Here is a 15566-nt window from a genome sequence, read left to right as displayed (position 1 = left end):
TAGCTCTATAGTTTTCTCTTTTCCAGAAGGTCATATAAATGCAGTCATGTGGCATGTAGTCTGTTAGGTCTGTCTTCTTTCCCTAGCATAATACATTTGAGACCCTTCCGTGTTACAAATATTGATAATTCACTCCTTTTGAGTGCTGAATAGTATTCCACAAACATACCACAGTTTATCCAATTCTCAGTTCAGACACTTGGGTTGCTCCCAGTTTTGAGCTCCTATGAATAAATCTGTTATAAATATTTCCATTAAAGCTTTTGTGTGAGTTTCACTTAAGTGATGATTTCATTTCATTTGGATAAACACCTATGAGTACAATTGCTGAGTAACATGGTTATACCTTGAACTTTATAAGAAATTGTCAAACTATTTTCCAAAATACCTACCACTTTGATTTCCTGTCAGCAACATATAAAAGTTCCAGTTTCTCTGCAAACTTACCAGTGCTTGACATGGTCACTTTTTTAAAATTTCAGCTATTCTAGGGGCGCCTGGGTGGCTCAGTCGGTTAAGCGTCCGAGTTCGGCTCTGGTCATGATCTCACGGGTCGTGGGTTCAAGCCCCGCATCGGCTCTGTGCCGACAGCTAGCTCAGAGCCTGGAGCCTGCTTCAGATTCTGTATCTCCTCCTCTCTCTGACCCTCCCCTGCTCATGCTGTGTGTGTCTCTCTCTCTCAGAAATAAATAAAAACATTAAAAAAAAAATTTCAGCTATTCTATAAGTGTGCAGTAGCATCTGTGTTATTTTCATTTCACCAATGGCTAGGACATTGAGCATCTTTCCATGCGCTTCCCTTTCATGTTCGTTTTCTTCGGTAAAAAGTCTGTTCTAATCATTTATCTATTTTTTACTGGGTTGCTTGCTTTTGTAGTGTTGATATTTATTTGTTTACTTATTTATTTGGAGAGAGAGAGAGGACACGCACAAGTGGGAGAAGGGCAGAGAGAGAGAATCCCAAGCAGGCTGAGCATTGTCATCGTCTCAGGGCTCGAGCCAAACTCATGAACTGCAAGATTGTGAGATGAAGTTGGATGTTCAACCAACTGAGCCACCCAGGCGTCCTGCTGAGTGTTAGCTTTTAAGAGGCCTTTAGAGATTTGTATCTGCCTCTTGTGTGAGCCACTTAGGAGTTGTCTGCAACTTCGTAGGGGTTTATATTACATTGCATTTCTCAAAGTGTTTGCTTTACTTCACTGGGTTGTTCCCTCAGGCTCCGCTGTAGGGTGGACCTGAACATATTCAGAGGTGGAATTCCCTTCTCCATTTCTCGCCTCCTTTCCTCCCCACTTCCTGACTCTCTTTCCCAATGACCTGTGGCCAAACAGATGGAGTTTTCTTGCAAATGTTGCTTTCTGTGCAACTGTGCCATTCTGAACAAATGGCCCTGCGCTGCAGACAGAGCAAGAGAGAAACTCTCAGGGACCCTCCACCACCCCTTGCAACTGGGACCCCTTGTCCTGGTTCCCACTGCTTGGGAGTACAGATTCCCAGTTGGGGTCAGGTCTGGTCTCTGGGTAGAACTAGGATAGAAAACAAAGAAAAAGAAAACTCACATTCCCAGGGGCCTTTTTTCTGGTCCTCTCATACGATGGATTGCTCTTGAGTTTTTGCCATCTTTGATTCATTATCTCACTCAGCTCAAAGCTGGGAGATATAAAGGGAAGACTCTGGGAAACCCTACGGATTGCTCTGCAAGTTGTGCCTTCCCTCCCCAGTCTGTCTGCCATTATTTACTTTCTGGAGTCCTCAGACCATTGCTTTCCTATTTTGTCCAGGGTTTTAGTTGAAATCAGGAGGGATACACTACAGCGGGCGTTCTGGGTGGCACCCAGTTTCTCTCCCTGGATTTCCAAGGTTGGAGAGCTCAGTGGTTCAGTCCTGGGCCCTCTTCTCATCAGTGTGCACACATTCCCTTTCAGATTTCCTCCAATGTCGTTGCTCGAATAATTCCCCAAATTTAAACTGCTGGTCTAGCTTTCTCCCGAACTCCAGAACTGCTAATCCAATTGCACGATTGTCACTTGGATATTTAATAAACATTTTAAAATTAATATTTTTGAGACTGAACTCCTGATCTTCCCTACCCCAAACCTGCTCCACCCATCTTCCCCAGTTCAGTAAATGCAAGACCATCCTTGCCTTTGTTCAGGGCAAAAAAATTCATGTCATCCTCAATGTTTGAGAGTCATGGAGAGTCAGCAGTGTGAATGTGCAAAAACAAGTAGTAATAAATAGTGCATAGAACACTAAGCCCAAGGGGCGGAAGATTAACCTGAATGAAGAAGGAAAAGCGATCCGAGAAAAAAGTGACCAGAGCATTCACTGTCATAACTTAAACACTGAATATTAAGTTAATAAAAATGATAATAAAATTAAATGGGAGATTTGAAGGAAAAACTACTGCACGTGTGTGGTTGGAATGGAGAGGTGGAGGGTTGGTAGAACAATGGCTAAACCTGAAAAAACAAGTAGCAATAGAGGAGTTATTAAGAAATATGGGGATAAATACCATAAGATACTCTGAAGAGCTGAAAGTAGTTACCTCTGAGAAGAGAGGGGTTGGGAGGTTAGGGAATGTGGTTTTTTATAAGTTGTATAGAACTTTTTGACTTTAAAGTATATGCATGTAGAGCTTTTATAAAGTAAGAGTGGTGGAGGACACACACCAAACTGTTAGATAAGAACAGTGGTTGCTTTTGTGGACTCTATCTAAATTATATGTTCCTGTAAAACTTGAACTTTTTTTTTTAATGTTTTTTTTTTTTAATTTATTTCTAGGAGAGAGAGAGAGAGAGACAGCGTGAGCAGGGGAGGGTCAGAGAGAGAGGGAGTCACAGACTGAAACAGGCTCCAGGCTCTGAGCTGGCAGTCAGCACAGAGCCCGACACGGGGCTCGAACCCACGAACCGCGAGATCATGACCTAAGCGAAAGTCGGACGCTCAACCGACTAAGCCACCCAGGCGCCCCAAAACTTGAACTTTCTCAAGCAGCACATATTCATTATATTGTTCTATTTTTGAAAACATAAAATATAGGGGTGCCTGGCCAGCTCAGTCGGTAAAGCATGTGACTCCTGGTCTCAGAGTTGTAAGTTCAAGTCCCATATTGGGTATAGATTACTTAAAATCTTTTTGAAAAAATAAAAGGTAATAAAGGAGAAAGTTTTAATAAAAGCATAAGGAGTATTAGGGATCTTCAGAGGAACAGAAGATATATATACATATAGAGGATATTGTATATACTGAGAAGATACATATAGATATATACAGAAGCTGTATGTATTATTCAGGAACTAGCTTATGATCACGGTGGCCGAGAAGTCTGGTGATCTGCCATTTTCAAACAGAAACCTAAAAAAGCCTGTGGTGTGATTTAGTCTGAATCCTAGGTCGATGAGATGAATAGCTCAAGCACAGAAAAAAAAAGGAGTAAAGTCCTCCTTCTTCTGCCTTTTATTCTTTTCAAGCCCTCAGCTGACTAGGTGATGCCCACCCACAAAGGAAAGAGTAGTTTACTTGTATCCACTGATTCAAATGCTAATCTCATCTGGAAACACCGTCAAATATGCACCTGGGAATGTTTAAACTGGGTACCCCATGTCCAATCAAGTTGACATATAAAATTAACCTTAATATAAAGACATAAGAGGAGTGCCTGGGTGGTTCAGTCGGTTGAGTGTCCGGCTTTGGCTACGGTCATGATCTGTTTGTGGGTTCGTGCCCCGCATCAGGCTCTGTGCTGACAGCTCAGACCCTGGAGCCTGCTTCGGATTCTGTATCTCCCTCTCTCTGACCTTCCCCTGCTCAGGCTGTCTCTCTCTCTCTCAGAAATAAATTTAAAAAATAAATAAAGACATAAGAGAACATTGGAAACCATTTTTACAAATTTGGCATAGGCATGACTTTCTAAATGACTTGAAACCAGAACCCACAAAATTTTAAATGTTTTTTATAGTAATTTATATCAAGAAAAAATTTTAATGAATATGCAGATAAATGTAAATATATATAGATTAAAAAATAGACCTTGTCAGATGGAAAATCCCTAAACCTCTAGAATGAACTTAATAGACCCCAAATCTCATTCCGTCCATCCTCTTTACCTTCTTTTTAAGTCAAGGAGTTAACCTCTCTAGGTCAAAGACCAAATATTCCTCTTGTGGTCTGTATTCCATTCCCTTTCCTTCTAAACTTTAAGGTAGTTAGCCTTACCTTTTAATCTCAGGACCCCTCTAACCTTGTAGGGGAGGAAAAATAATCTTTCTAGATAGTCCCCTTCTCATTCAGTCCTATGAATTTTGTGACTTTCACTTTATATTCTTTCTCTCTTAAGTTTTCTTATCTACTCTCAGTGCTTCAACTTCAAGGCATTTACTGAGGACTTCTAAATTTAGATCTCCAGCTCAGACCAATAATCTGAATGTCAGAGTGATATACCAATGAGATAAAAATCTGATCATATTCAGTTTCCTGCTTCAAGCGTCTCAGTGGCCTCTCATTAAATCCTTAATGTAGCTGCAAGCCTCCTTTCTTCCAGTCTTTCTGCCCCGATACATTGGCCTTAATACAAAGTAGTTCACATAGGAGTGCCTGACTGGTTCAGTTGGATGAGCATGCAATTCTTTTTAAAAAAAATTTTTAAATGTTTATTTTTGAGAGAGACAGAGTGCAAATGGGGAAGGAGCAGAGAGGGAGACACAGAATCCGAAGCAGGCTCCAGGCTCTGAGCTGTCAGCATAGAGCCCCACTTGGGACTTGAACCCAGGAACCGGGAGATCATGACCTAACCCGAAGTCAGACACTCAATCAACTGGGCCACCCAGGCACCCGAGCATGCAAATTCTTGATTTTGTGGCTGAGTTTGAGCACCATGTTGAGTGTAGGTTATTTAAATAAATAAACGTTAAAAAATCAAAATAAATAAATATAGAATAATTTATTTAAAAAGTTAGTTCATAGTTCTTTCTGCCCACAAGTCCTGTGTCCTGTCTCTGTGCTTGAATGAAACCACCTTTTTGCACCAGAAAAAAAAGTGAGGAGGGGGGGTGCCTTTGTGGTTAAGTCACTTAAGCATCCAACTCTAAATAGGGGCTCAGGTCATAATCTCAGTTGGTTAAGGTCCAGCTCTGCATTGGGCTCTGTGCTGACAGCACGGAATTTGCTTGGGATTCTCATCCCTCTCTCTCTACCCCTCCCCTGCTTGCTTGCTCTCTCTCAAAATAAGCTTTAAGGGGCGCCTGGGTGGCTTAGTCGGTTAAGCGTCAGACTTTCGCTTAGGTCATGATCTCCTGGTTTGTGGGTTCGAGCCCCGCGTTGGGCTCTGTGCTGACTGCCAGCTCGGAGCCTGGAGCCTGTTTCAGTCTGTGACTCCCTCTCTCTCTGACCCTCCCCTGCTCACGCTGTCTCTCTCTCTCTCCTAGAAATAAATAAAACATAAAAAAAAATTCAAAATAAGCTTTAAAAAATATATTTAAAAAGATTAGTTCATATAAAAAGTACTGAACATATACTGATTTTTGCATGCCAAGAAATCAGTACAGGCATACACAAAAACGTTAACACTGTTAATAGGAGGGGTGTGTATGTGTGTGTGCCTATATTGTTAAGGGTCTAGGGAAGAGCGTCACACCAATAATCTCTATATGTCTATTATTTATTAGAGTAACCATGTTGTATTAACAGGGAATTTGTCCAAAAACAGTCGTTAAAAAAAAAAGTCCAATTAAAAACTAAAGTAAAATGAATGTAATCTTGAAGTTTATCATAATTCATATATATATACATATGTAACTAGGCAACAGACAATAAAAAGGCAAAGCATCTTTTGTTATACTATTACAGTAAAATACATATATATGTAAAGCCAATAGAGTCTACTTGGTAACTGCTCAAAGGACATCCACTCTGCACTCAATTCTACTGAAATGCATAGTTAGTACTGGTAGTTCAATAGCAGCTAACTTCTCAAACTCAAGAAATTTGGAACTTGCCAAAGTCAACAACATAAACCTATCTTAGATAAGATAGGAGGGATAAATATGTTCACTTAACTATAAATGCACCCATTCAAACTTCAGGTACAGATGGCAGAGTGAGTCCATGCAGAAACCTTACCGTGGAGCCCAAAGTTAAAATGAAATGCCCTTGCTTACTTATTTTTTAAAATTTATTTGAATTCAATTTAATTAATGTATAGTATTTGGCTTTAGGAATAGAACTCAGTGATTCATCCCATACATATAATACCCAGTGCTCATCCCACAAGTGTCCTCAATACCCCTCACGCATTTAGCCCATCCCCCATCCAACACCCCTCCAGCAACCCTCAGTTTCTTCTCTGAATTTAAGAGTCTCTTAGGGTTTGCCTCCCTTTGTTTTTATTTTTCTTTCCTTTCCCCTATGTCCATCTGTTGTTTCTCTCAAAGTCCACATAGGAGTGAAATCATGTATTTGTCTTTTTCTGACTTATTTTGCTTAGCATAAACACTCTAGTTCCATTCATGTTGTTGCAAATGGCAAGATTTCATTCTTTTAGATCACCGAGTAGTATTCCATGGTGTGTATTGAAGGACATTTGGTCTCTTTTCATACTTTGGCTATTGTTGATTATCACTGCTATTACACATTGGGGTGCATGTGTCCCTTCGAATCTGCATTTTTGTATCCTTTGGATAACTTCTTCACTGAATTATTTTTTTGGGTGTTGTTTAAGTTCTTCATTGATTTTGGATACTAACCCTTTATCCAATAGATCATTTGCAATTATCTTCTCCCATTCCAGTTGCCTTTTAGTTTTGTTGTTTCTTTTGCTGTGTGGAAGCATTTTACCTTGATAAGAGTATATAAAGCAAATTTCCATACACCATCACCAAGAGTCCAGAGTTAACAGCATTTTGTCACATTTAGCTTCATTTATTGCCCTGTGTCCTTCCCCCACCCCTTCTTTTGATGGAGTTCTTCAGTGGAAATCATAAAAACAAAATTGCACCCTTATATATTTCACTAGTAATCTCTTAAGAATACAGACATTTCCTGAATCATAATTTTATCACACCTAACAAAATTAATAGGTCCCTGATATCACCTAACATTCTACTATATTCGCATTTCCCTTACTGAGTCAGTAATGTCTTTTTCAGTTGTTCAACAAATCAAGTCTCCAAAAACTGATCCACACATCGACTAAATCTATTTTCTTCCAAAATATAAAGATTTTTGGTGAATGAGGAAAACAAAGGGAAATGACATCAATATCAAGATGGAAATAAGAGGCTAAGATATAAAGTTCTATTCAAGGGAAAGATATGAAAGTTAACTTTGGAGCATATGCACATAACTATAATTTCACCTTCATTATGCAAAATAGCTAAAGTACATCATAGAAAATGAACAGAACTTAGGTCCTTCTGGTGAAGTCAGCGCAGTGTCCCAGGGTTAAACATGTACACTTGTGGGCATCTTTCTTTAACAGCCTAGTGCCTTCCACTTAGTATTTGCTTTGAAAAATACTGTAACTCCTGGGACATAAGGCTTGGTCAACGTTAGCTATACTAGTAAGAAAATGCTGAATAAAAATAGATATACCATCACGCCCGAATAGTTTCTACTACTTGGTGATTCACCTTATATTCTGACATGGTTTCTAACTGTAATGTCTGTTATTAATAAGACTTTCCAATTCTCTACAATGCTGAAAGTCACCATGCTATAAACCACAATGCATAATAGAGAATTTAGGATGAAATGAAAACTATGTAGGTTTCTAAAAAGGCAGATGTGGAGAGTTATGCCAGTCACTGGCCCCTTTGGGGTAAGGGAAAACTTTGTCTGCCACTGTCTCTGATGTCCACCCCACCTCTTTCTTTCAATTGCGCCCTTCAGTAAAACTAGGGTTACGGTTTGTTCTGTCTAGTACACAACTTGTACGTTACAAGAATAGCACAATGTTCTAATAACACAACTTTGATAGAGCTGAGGCAAAGTTGACCAGTTGTTTTGGTCAGTCCCTTGCAAACTCCATCTGCACTTTCTGACCAACTTAATCCACCCCTCACATGCAGAAAATCCATTTGACTTTCCTGAAGAGAGAGGCATTACGGTTTTCTAGAGAATTGTTGAAACAAAACTTTCTTGGGTGAAACAAAAAGAAAAAACGGGGGGATTTGCTTTATTGGCATGTTAATTCAAGAGCCTACCTACCTTCCATTCTTTATTTTTAACCTGTATTTATTTTTGAGAGACAGAGAGACAGAGCACAAGTGGGGGAGGGGCAGAGAGAGACAGGGAGACAGAATCCGAAACCGGCTCCAGGCTCTGAGCTGTCAGCCCAGAGCCCAACACAGAGCTCAAACCCACGAACCATGAGATCATGGCCTGAGCTGAAGTCAGACGCTTAACCAAATGAGCCACCCAGGCGCCCCTACCTTCCATTCTTTGAAACAAACAGAACAAAAACACTATTAAGATGGTCCCTGGAGTTTTCATTCACAATCTATTCCAGCACAGATTCGTAGAGGCTTGGGATCGGGTCCTACTTAGAAAAAGGGCCTAAGAGGTCTAGTAAAGGTGTCAGTGAAAGTATAGATGTGAGATTTCTCAGTCATGTTATAAAATGAGATCTCACCCAGCTCATAGTCCAAGAAAAGGCCAATGCCTCTGGGTTTCACGTCTAACAGTAGCAGTGCTGCGACAGCTCCCACTGCCTTATATCGGTCCCCCTGCAGCTGAAGCCTCCAGCATCCCTGCCAGGCTGACAGAGATCTCCTGGCCTTCGTGGGAAGAGAGTCTTTGCAAATCCCGACAGCCCATTCAGACTTGTCTCCCACTTCGACCTCCCAGAAATGCCTGCCGGAATTAAAATATGGAAGACCCAGGGCCACCATGGTAGCTGTAAATCTTTTGGGAAAATAAGGAACATTTTGTTTTCTCTTTGCAAATTGCACATATTTCTTATCCTCAGAGACAATCAAGTTAGGGTGTGCCGTCTCAGGGTCTAGGGTAACATCTACTCCAAATTTTTTAATAATTTTCTGCAACGCAGAATACTGGGGAGGAAAACTACAGCCTTCTCTTCGCAACTGGATTGAGAAAATTGACGGACTGATCTCATCCTCAGACTTCTTATAGAAATGTTTAATCTGTGATAGCAATTCCACCTCAGACAGCATGCTGTTCTCTACTACTTTACTTAGCAGACCTTTGAGTGTGGAAATGTAGTTTGAAAATGCAGTTATGTTTGCATTCAGTTTCTGCTGAATGTCCTTCTCTTCATCAGCTAACCTCGAAAGAACTGCTTCTTGATCACGTTCTAGAAATTGCTTCAGGCACTCAAATTCAGCGAGTAATTCCAGCTTTTGGTTTTCTACTTTCTCTCTCAGCTCTACGGGTTTTTTGCTTTGAACGGTTATTAATTTCTGAATATCGGCCACCTGCTTCTTCAGGGGCTCAATGTAACTGCTGAGCCTCTGCCTGTGGTGAGAGGCGGCCTCCTCCGCGGGCCTCACCCAGTGGCCCTGGTGGTCAGGGGGCCGCACGCACATGGGACACAACACCTGGAGGTCGTCCTCACAGAAGAGGGTCAGGACCTGCTTGTGCTTCTCACACAGATGCCTCTCGTCCTGCCTCTTCCTCTTGCTCCTGGTGATGTGGAGGCGCTGGGCGATGTCAACCATCCTTCCCAGCTGTTTTTTGCTCCTCAAGTGCCTCTTTTGGCTTGTGTGGCGGCAGACGGGGCAAGGGAAGCTGTCGCTTCGGTCAGCCCAGGACTGTTGGATGCAGCAGCGACAGAAGTTGTGCCCGCATTCGGTGGTGACGGGGTCTCTCAGGTAATCCAGACAGACGGGGCAGTTGGCTTCTGCCTGGAGTCCTGCCAGGGCTGAGGACACTGCCATGGGGCTGTGAATGAGACCGGACTAAGTAGGTTCTCTTCAGGAGCTTGGGCTCCACGATGCGAAGTGGATACACCGTAAACCCTCAGTCCTCGCTGGGCTGGCGGCTCCTGAAGTCCTGCGAATCTCCAGGCCTTTCAATTCCAGCTGCCAAGAGGAGCCCTTCCCAGAGCCCGCAGCCAGTCGCACCTCAGCTGGGCAACTCCTCTCCAGCCTTTGGAAACAGAAAAGAAAGCCGAGCGAAGCAGCTTTCTTAGGAGAACAACTGTTTCCTCAAATCATTCATTACTGTAGATAAGATATTACTTCCTTAAACAAACAAACAAAAACAACTCTGGGGGTGTTTCGGGTGGTTCTACCCATTACCCATTACCAAATTCTAGTCAGATTACCCTCTTCTAACCCCAGGATCCTTTATTCCCATGCCTTTATTATTCTGCTCTATCTATTCCTACTCACTCGGTACCGCAGTCCCTACATCCCCTCTCCCTCCCATTCGGCCCAGCGTGGGCTGTGGAAAGGGCATGGGCTCTGGGACAGATGGATGTAGGACAGCCAAATTAAGACACCCATCCATGTCACTTGGAGGAATTCATTTTACATCTTGAAGGGGTTCGGGACATGCCACCGAAAGTAGGCCATTGGTAATGTGAATTATTTTGAGAGGAAGGCAATCAAGACCCAGCAGGAAAATCCCTTTACCTCCATCTTAACTGCCTTAAAAAAGCTAATTGCCCCATTTGTGGGGGAAATTTTCAATTATAAAGGAAATTTACATTATAAAGGGGGCCTAGTGCAAAACAGTCTACTTCCTGAGAGAACTTTTTCACTTAACAGACTTCAGGTACAGACCAGGACAACCTTTGTTTACCAGACTTTTTTCTACTCACCTTTCTGGGGATTGCCTCCCTCAACCCCAAAGGTTCCAGACTCCTAGCTCCTTCCTGAGCTCTGGATGGCATGGAAGTCCCAGTCTACTGGTCTGTCTGGTCATCCTTTCAGTCGCATATATTGATAACATTCCTGCGCATAAATAGGCAATTAAATTTTTTTCTTATTCATCTATTCTAGTTCAACTTAATTCTTAGACTAACTATAGAATCTAAAAGAACAGAAGGGAAAAAATTCCGCCCCCCTACAATCCCAAACTCTTAAAATTAGGTAAAGAAGGATTATATCACTATAAACTTTTGTCTATGAGAGTACAGAACTTAAGGAAACCTCCTCAATTCTGAAGCTTGAAACAGTTTTTCTGAAGGCTCAAAATTCACATTAGCCAAATTTGGTTTGCTGTTTTCGTCCTTGCCCCTCTAAGGTACAGGGGAGGAAATGTAATTTTCTCTCTATCCTCCTAGGCTCTGGACTGAGACTCCCCTGTTGTAAAAAGATACATTAGCAAGAAAAAAATAAATATAAGTTTTACAAATCCGTATACAATGGAGATACCCATGAAAAATGGAGTAATTCCCCAAATGGCCCAAGTCACCATCTTAAATACCGTGTCCAGCTAAAGACAAAAGATAGATTGGGGGAGGGGCAGTTTGGGGAGATTATTTGGCAATGAAGAGTAAACAAGAGTAAGGTTGTTATGCAGATTTGAGTCCCTGCCCTCTCCAAAGATAAGGGTTTCTAGAGATTTAGGCATCCCCCTTCTTCCAGATACAGAGTGCAAGGAACCCTTACAAATGGATATTTATTTTATGAATGCAAATTTCCCTCACAAAAGGGCAACTTCTATTCTATTTTCAAACATTATCCAGCCTTTGCACCCTTTCCAAAATAATCAGCTTGAAATAATCCTTGTGCAAAAGAGCTTATTCTGGGATGGCAAATTCTGTTCCCGTTCAACAGCTCAAAGTGCTTAAGGACAGGCTAAACTGTAGTGAGATCCAGGAAATAAATCACATCTAGACATACGAATTAAATATATTTAAAAAGAGGAAAACTGCCTTCAGTACTTACTAATACTACCTCTAAACAAAGAGTACCTACAAAATAAGTAAAACAAATTTAAGAAACCCGAACTCCCAGTGCAGAAAAAGCATAAAAACAAGTTATGGAAAACACAGAAATTTATTAAAAATTTAAGAATCACAAACTGAAAAATAACTTCTCCCTTTTAACTATGCTTATTGTACTGGTAAGATTGAAAATAATAACACCGTGTTTTGGCTTCGGGAGGTAGTTTCCAACACTTTAGCCTAGTGAAGAAGCCTTTTATTTTTAGAAACCAATGCTGAAATATCCATCAAAGATTTAAAACAAACAAACGAACAAACAAAAACCCTCTGCTTTGTCCTAATAATTCCACCGATAATAATTCCAAAAATCACATGTTAAAAACAAGTAAATAGGTCCAAAATGGGGTAAGCCCCACGTCACCAAGACTTAACTCTCCCGGAAATGGAGTCTTTCAATCAGCAGTCACCTGATCAGGACTAGTTAACCTGCCGGATAGATCCTTGCTATCCTCTAAAGGAAAGCAACTTTGCTGTTCCCAGCCCGTTTTTTTTTTTGCCTGTATAATTTCCGTGTTCCTGCTCCCTTCTGCCTATAATTCTTTCATTTTGTAAAGCACCTCAGAGCTCTTTTCTATCTGTTAGATAGAAGCAGATCTTTAAAATTTACACAGTTGATTTTTTTAACACAATATGGCGTGAACAAATATTCAAGTATATACAGAGATGTTCTCTTGATCCCTGGTTTGAACTTCAAACAGGTGGAAACATTAGAAATCTCTACCGTCGGTATTGGCTGAATACATTACATCACGTATATGTTACATACATTCTTTTGAAAAGAATTACGCACGGATTTTATTTTATTTTTTCAAAGGGGGGACAAGTGATTGAGGGGCAGAGAGAGAGAAACCCCAGGAAGTGCAGAGACAGAAAGAGAGAGAAGGAAGGCTCACCGGAAGCAGGGCTTGAGCTCACCTGATCTGGGACTTGAACTCTGGAACCGTGAGATGGTGACCTGAGCCAAAGTCAGATGTTTACTGACTGAGCCACCCAGGCACCCAGCAAGAAGACTGTAAAGAATGATTGTAGTACTAAATGTATTGCTGTAGAAAAATGCAAACAATACATTACAATAGACTGAAGAAAGCAGGGGACTTCCCAGTTCTCAACTAATCCCTCACTCCGGTCCGGCTATTCGCTCTTCCCCACAGACCACCGGCCTACTGTATTTGGAATGTTGTTACTTTAGAAAAAGAATATGGTACATACATCATGTATTATGTCAAGATCCCCATAAGAGTCTGGGGAAACACTTTGTAATTAAACACTGCAATATTTATGCAAAATTCATGTGTGTTTAAAGCAAGTGAGATAATTCAAGCTATCCTTTATAGGTTATAAAAAGCTTCATTGAAGGTGAAGTTTTACCAATTACATTTGCACCAACTTTATCAAAACCTTGTTTTACAGCGGTTTGCGTGTCAGACTTGTGAACTCCCCAGGATGCCCATGTGACCCGGGACCAGCGGCTTCCAGGCCCCCGCCATCCCTGCCTCTGTTTACACACGTGCAGGATTTAGAAAGTGCCCAGCCTCCCTTAGATCCTTCACTGGGCTCACAAGACCCCTCATGGTCCATCCCTTTGTCCGGCACCCGGCACCCAGCCCCCAAGCTGGCTTCAGCCCCAATTCTCCCTTCACTTTCTCCAGGCTGACTTCCCTCTGACCAGAGGACATTGGAACAGCGCTGACCTCAAGTCCAGCAAAGCTCTGGTCCATCAGTCGGTGTCCTTTCCTCATTCCTCCTCTCCCTTCAGATCTCACACATCCCCCCTGGTCTCAGTATCAGACACCTTCTCTCCGTAAACCGTAGTCACTGTCGTGTGTTGACGTCAAGCTCTGTCATCCAACCGACACAGTAAAATTGCACTCATTTCTTATCATTGTTCCTCAGGAACCCATTAAGTATTTGTTGAATTAGATTCCTGTTGCTGCTCCCTTACAAGCTCGGTGGCTTTGAGTAAACTACTTAATCTGAGTTAGTAAGTCTGAGACTTTGTCTGCTCTCTGTAAGAAGATAGATTGATTAAATTGAGGAAGACCAAGGCCACGCAGGGCCTGAGAATCAGGGGTCCAGGGACCCAGAACTCTTATACCTCCACTCGCCCCCCCCCCACCCCAAACCAAATCTCCGTAAGGAGATTCCACGTTCAACCCTGTCAGACCCGCTCCTCCCAGGGCTTTGTCACACAGATACTACTTGCCCTTTAGGCAGGGTGGAATCTGAGTATTGATGTGTTTACCAAACATTTCAGGGGATTCTGAACCAGGCTCTTTGAGAGACCGGGAACCATGTTACAAGGGATGTGTTCTGAAATCAGCCAAAACCGGAGTTCAGAACTCCTGGCGAGGTACGGTCTCACCAAGCACGGGCTCTCACGGGGCACTGAGTGCTGAACTCAGGAGGCCACGGATCTTACCGCTCCAGCCTCCTGCACTCACATCCTCCCTCTCCCAGCTTACCTGGAGCCTCTGCTAAGGTTTCTTCATCAGCGCAGGAGCCACAAACAGCAAGGAAATCCGCATATAAATGGGAGAGGCGGCTGAGAAGACTCCACCCAGCAAAGACGGCTCCTCCTCGATGTGGGAGGGGCGTAGGCGAGAGAAGGAGGTGGGGGCCTGTGTCCTGTAATTATAATAAGCACTTAGAAGTGTCTTTGACCTAAGAACTTTAGTCTTCCTCATAAAAACCATATAGAGCAGTTTCATTCATTCGTTCATTCTTTAAAGTAAGCTCTATGCCCAGTGTAGGACCTGAACTCACCACCCCAAGATCGAGTCTCATGCTTCACAGACCCAGCCAGCCAGGCGCCTAAGCAGTTTTATTATTATTTGCATTTATTTGTATATTTTTTTGACTTTCAAAAAGTCAAAAAGAGATTTCAACCCAGAACGTGCCAGCTGGGTTACCTGCTGAAAGATCTTACCTGCTGAAAGATCTTCCTTACGGAAGGTTAACACTGAAGGTGCTAGTATGAAACAAGCCCTGGTTCACGCATACAAACTGGTTTTATTAGAAAATTATTGAGAAATAATCTAAATCCTTTTAATCTGAGATATCGATGGAGATCACATCATTCTGAAGTGATTCTTAAGTTGTAAAATTGATAATGACTTCCGGTGATGGCTGCATGGAGGGTCATTTTCCATTCTCTCTACTTTGTATAAGCTTTACATTTTTATAACAAGATTTTTAAAAGACTTGGGGCGCCTGGGTGGCTTAGTCGGTTAAGCGTCCGACTTTCGCTTAGGTCATGATCTCTCGGTTCGTGGGTTCGAGCCCCGCGGGCTCTGTGCTGACTGCCAGCTCAGAGCCTGGAGCCTGTTTCAGTCTGTGACTCCCTCTCTCTCTGACCCTCCCTTGCTCGCGCTGTCTCTCTCTCTCTCTCTCTCCTAGAAATAAATAAAACATTAAAAAAAATTTTTTTTTTTTAAATAAAAGACTTAACTGAGGAAAAAAAGGTTTTACACCGGAAAATATTTTTTGTATTCATGTGATTACGGTATAATGTATAACGGAGTCCTATAGTAAATAATACTGTACATCCATAACAGTCTTCAGCTAACCTGATAAAAGATAAATCACTTAAAAAATCTATTATTATTGGTGAATAATGGAAGATTGTAGGCAAAAAGGAAAGTATTAATACCAT

The 15566-nt window shown here is 41.9% G+C and overlaps 1 protein-coding gene across 1 annotated transcript; it reads right to left on the bottom strand.

Moving 5' to 3' along the window:
• Window positions 1-8540: 8540 nt before the first annotated feature.
• LOC120243712 (putative tripartite motif-containing protein 75) lies at window positions 8541-9959 on the bottom strand. Its single transcript, XM_039249949.1, has one exon. It carries the CDS (start codon window positions 9894-9896, stop codon window positions 8541-8543), a length of 1356 nt encoding a protein of 451 aa, XP_039105880.1. The 5' UTR covers window positions 9897-9959.
• Window positions 9960-15566: the final 5607 nt, after the last annotated feature.

Source organism: Hyaena hyaena, unplaced genomic scaffold, assembly GCF_003009895.1.
Source record: "Hyaena hyaena isolate Hyena2069 unplaced genomic scaffold, ASM300989v1 scaffold_356, whole genome shotgun sequence".
Lineage (NCBI taxonomy): Eukaryota > Metazoa > Chordata > Mammalia > Carnivora > Hyaenidae > Hyaena > Hyaena hyaena.
The sequence above is the reverse complement of the archived record's forward strand: the minus strand, read 5'-3'. Positions and strand labels throughout refer to the sequence as shown.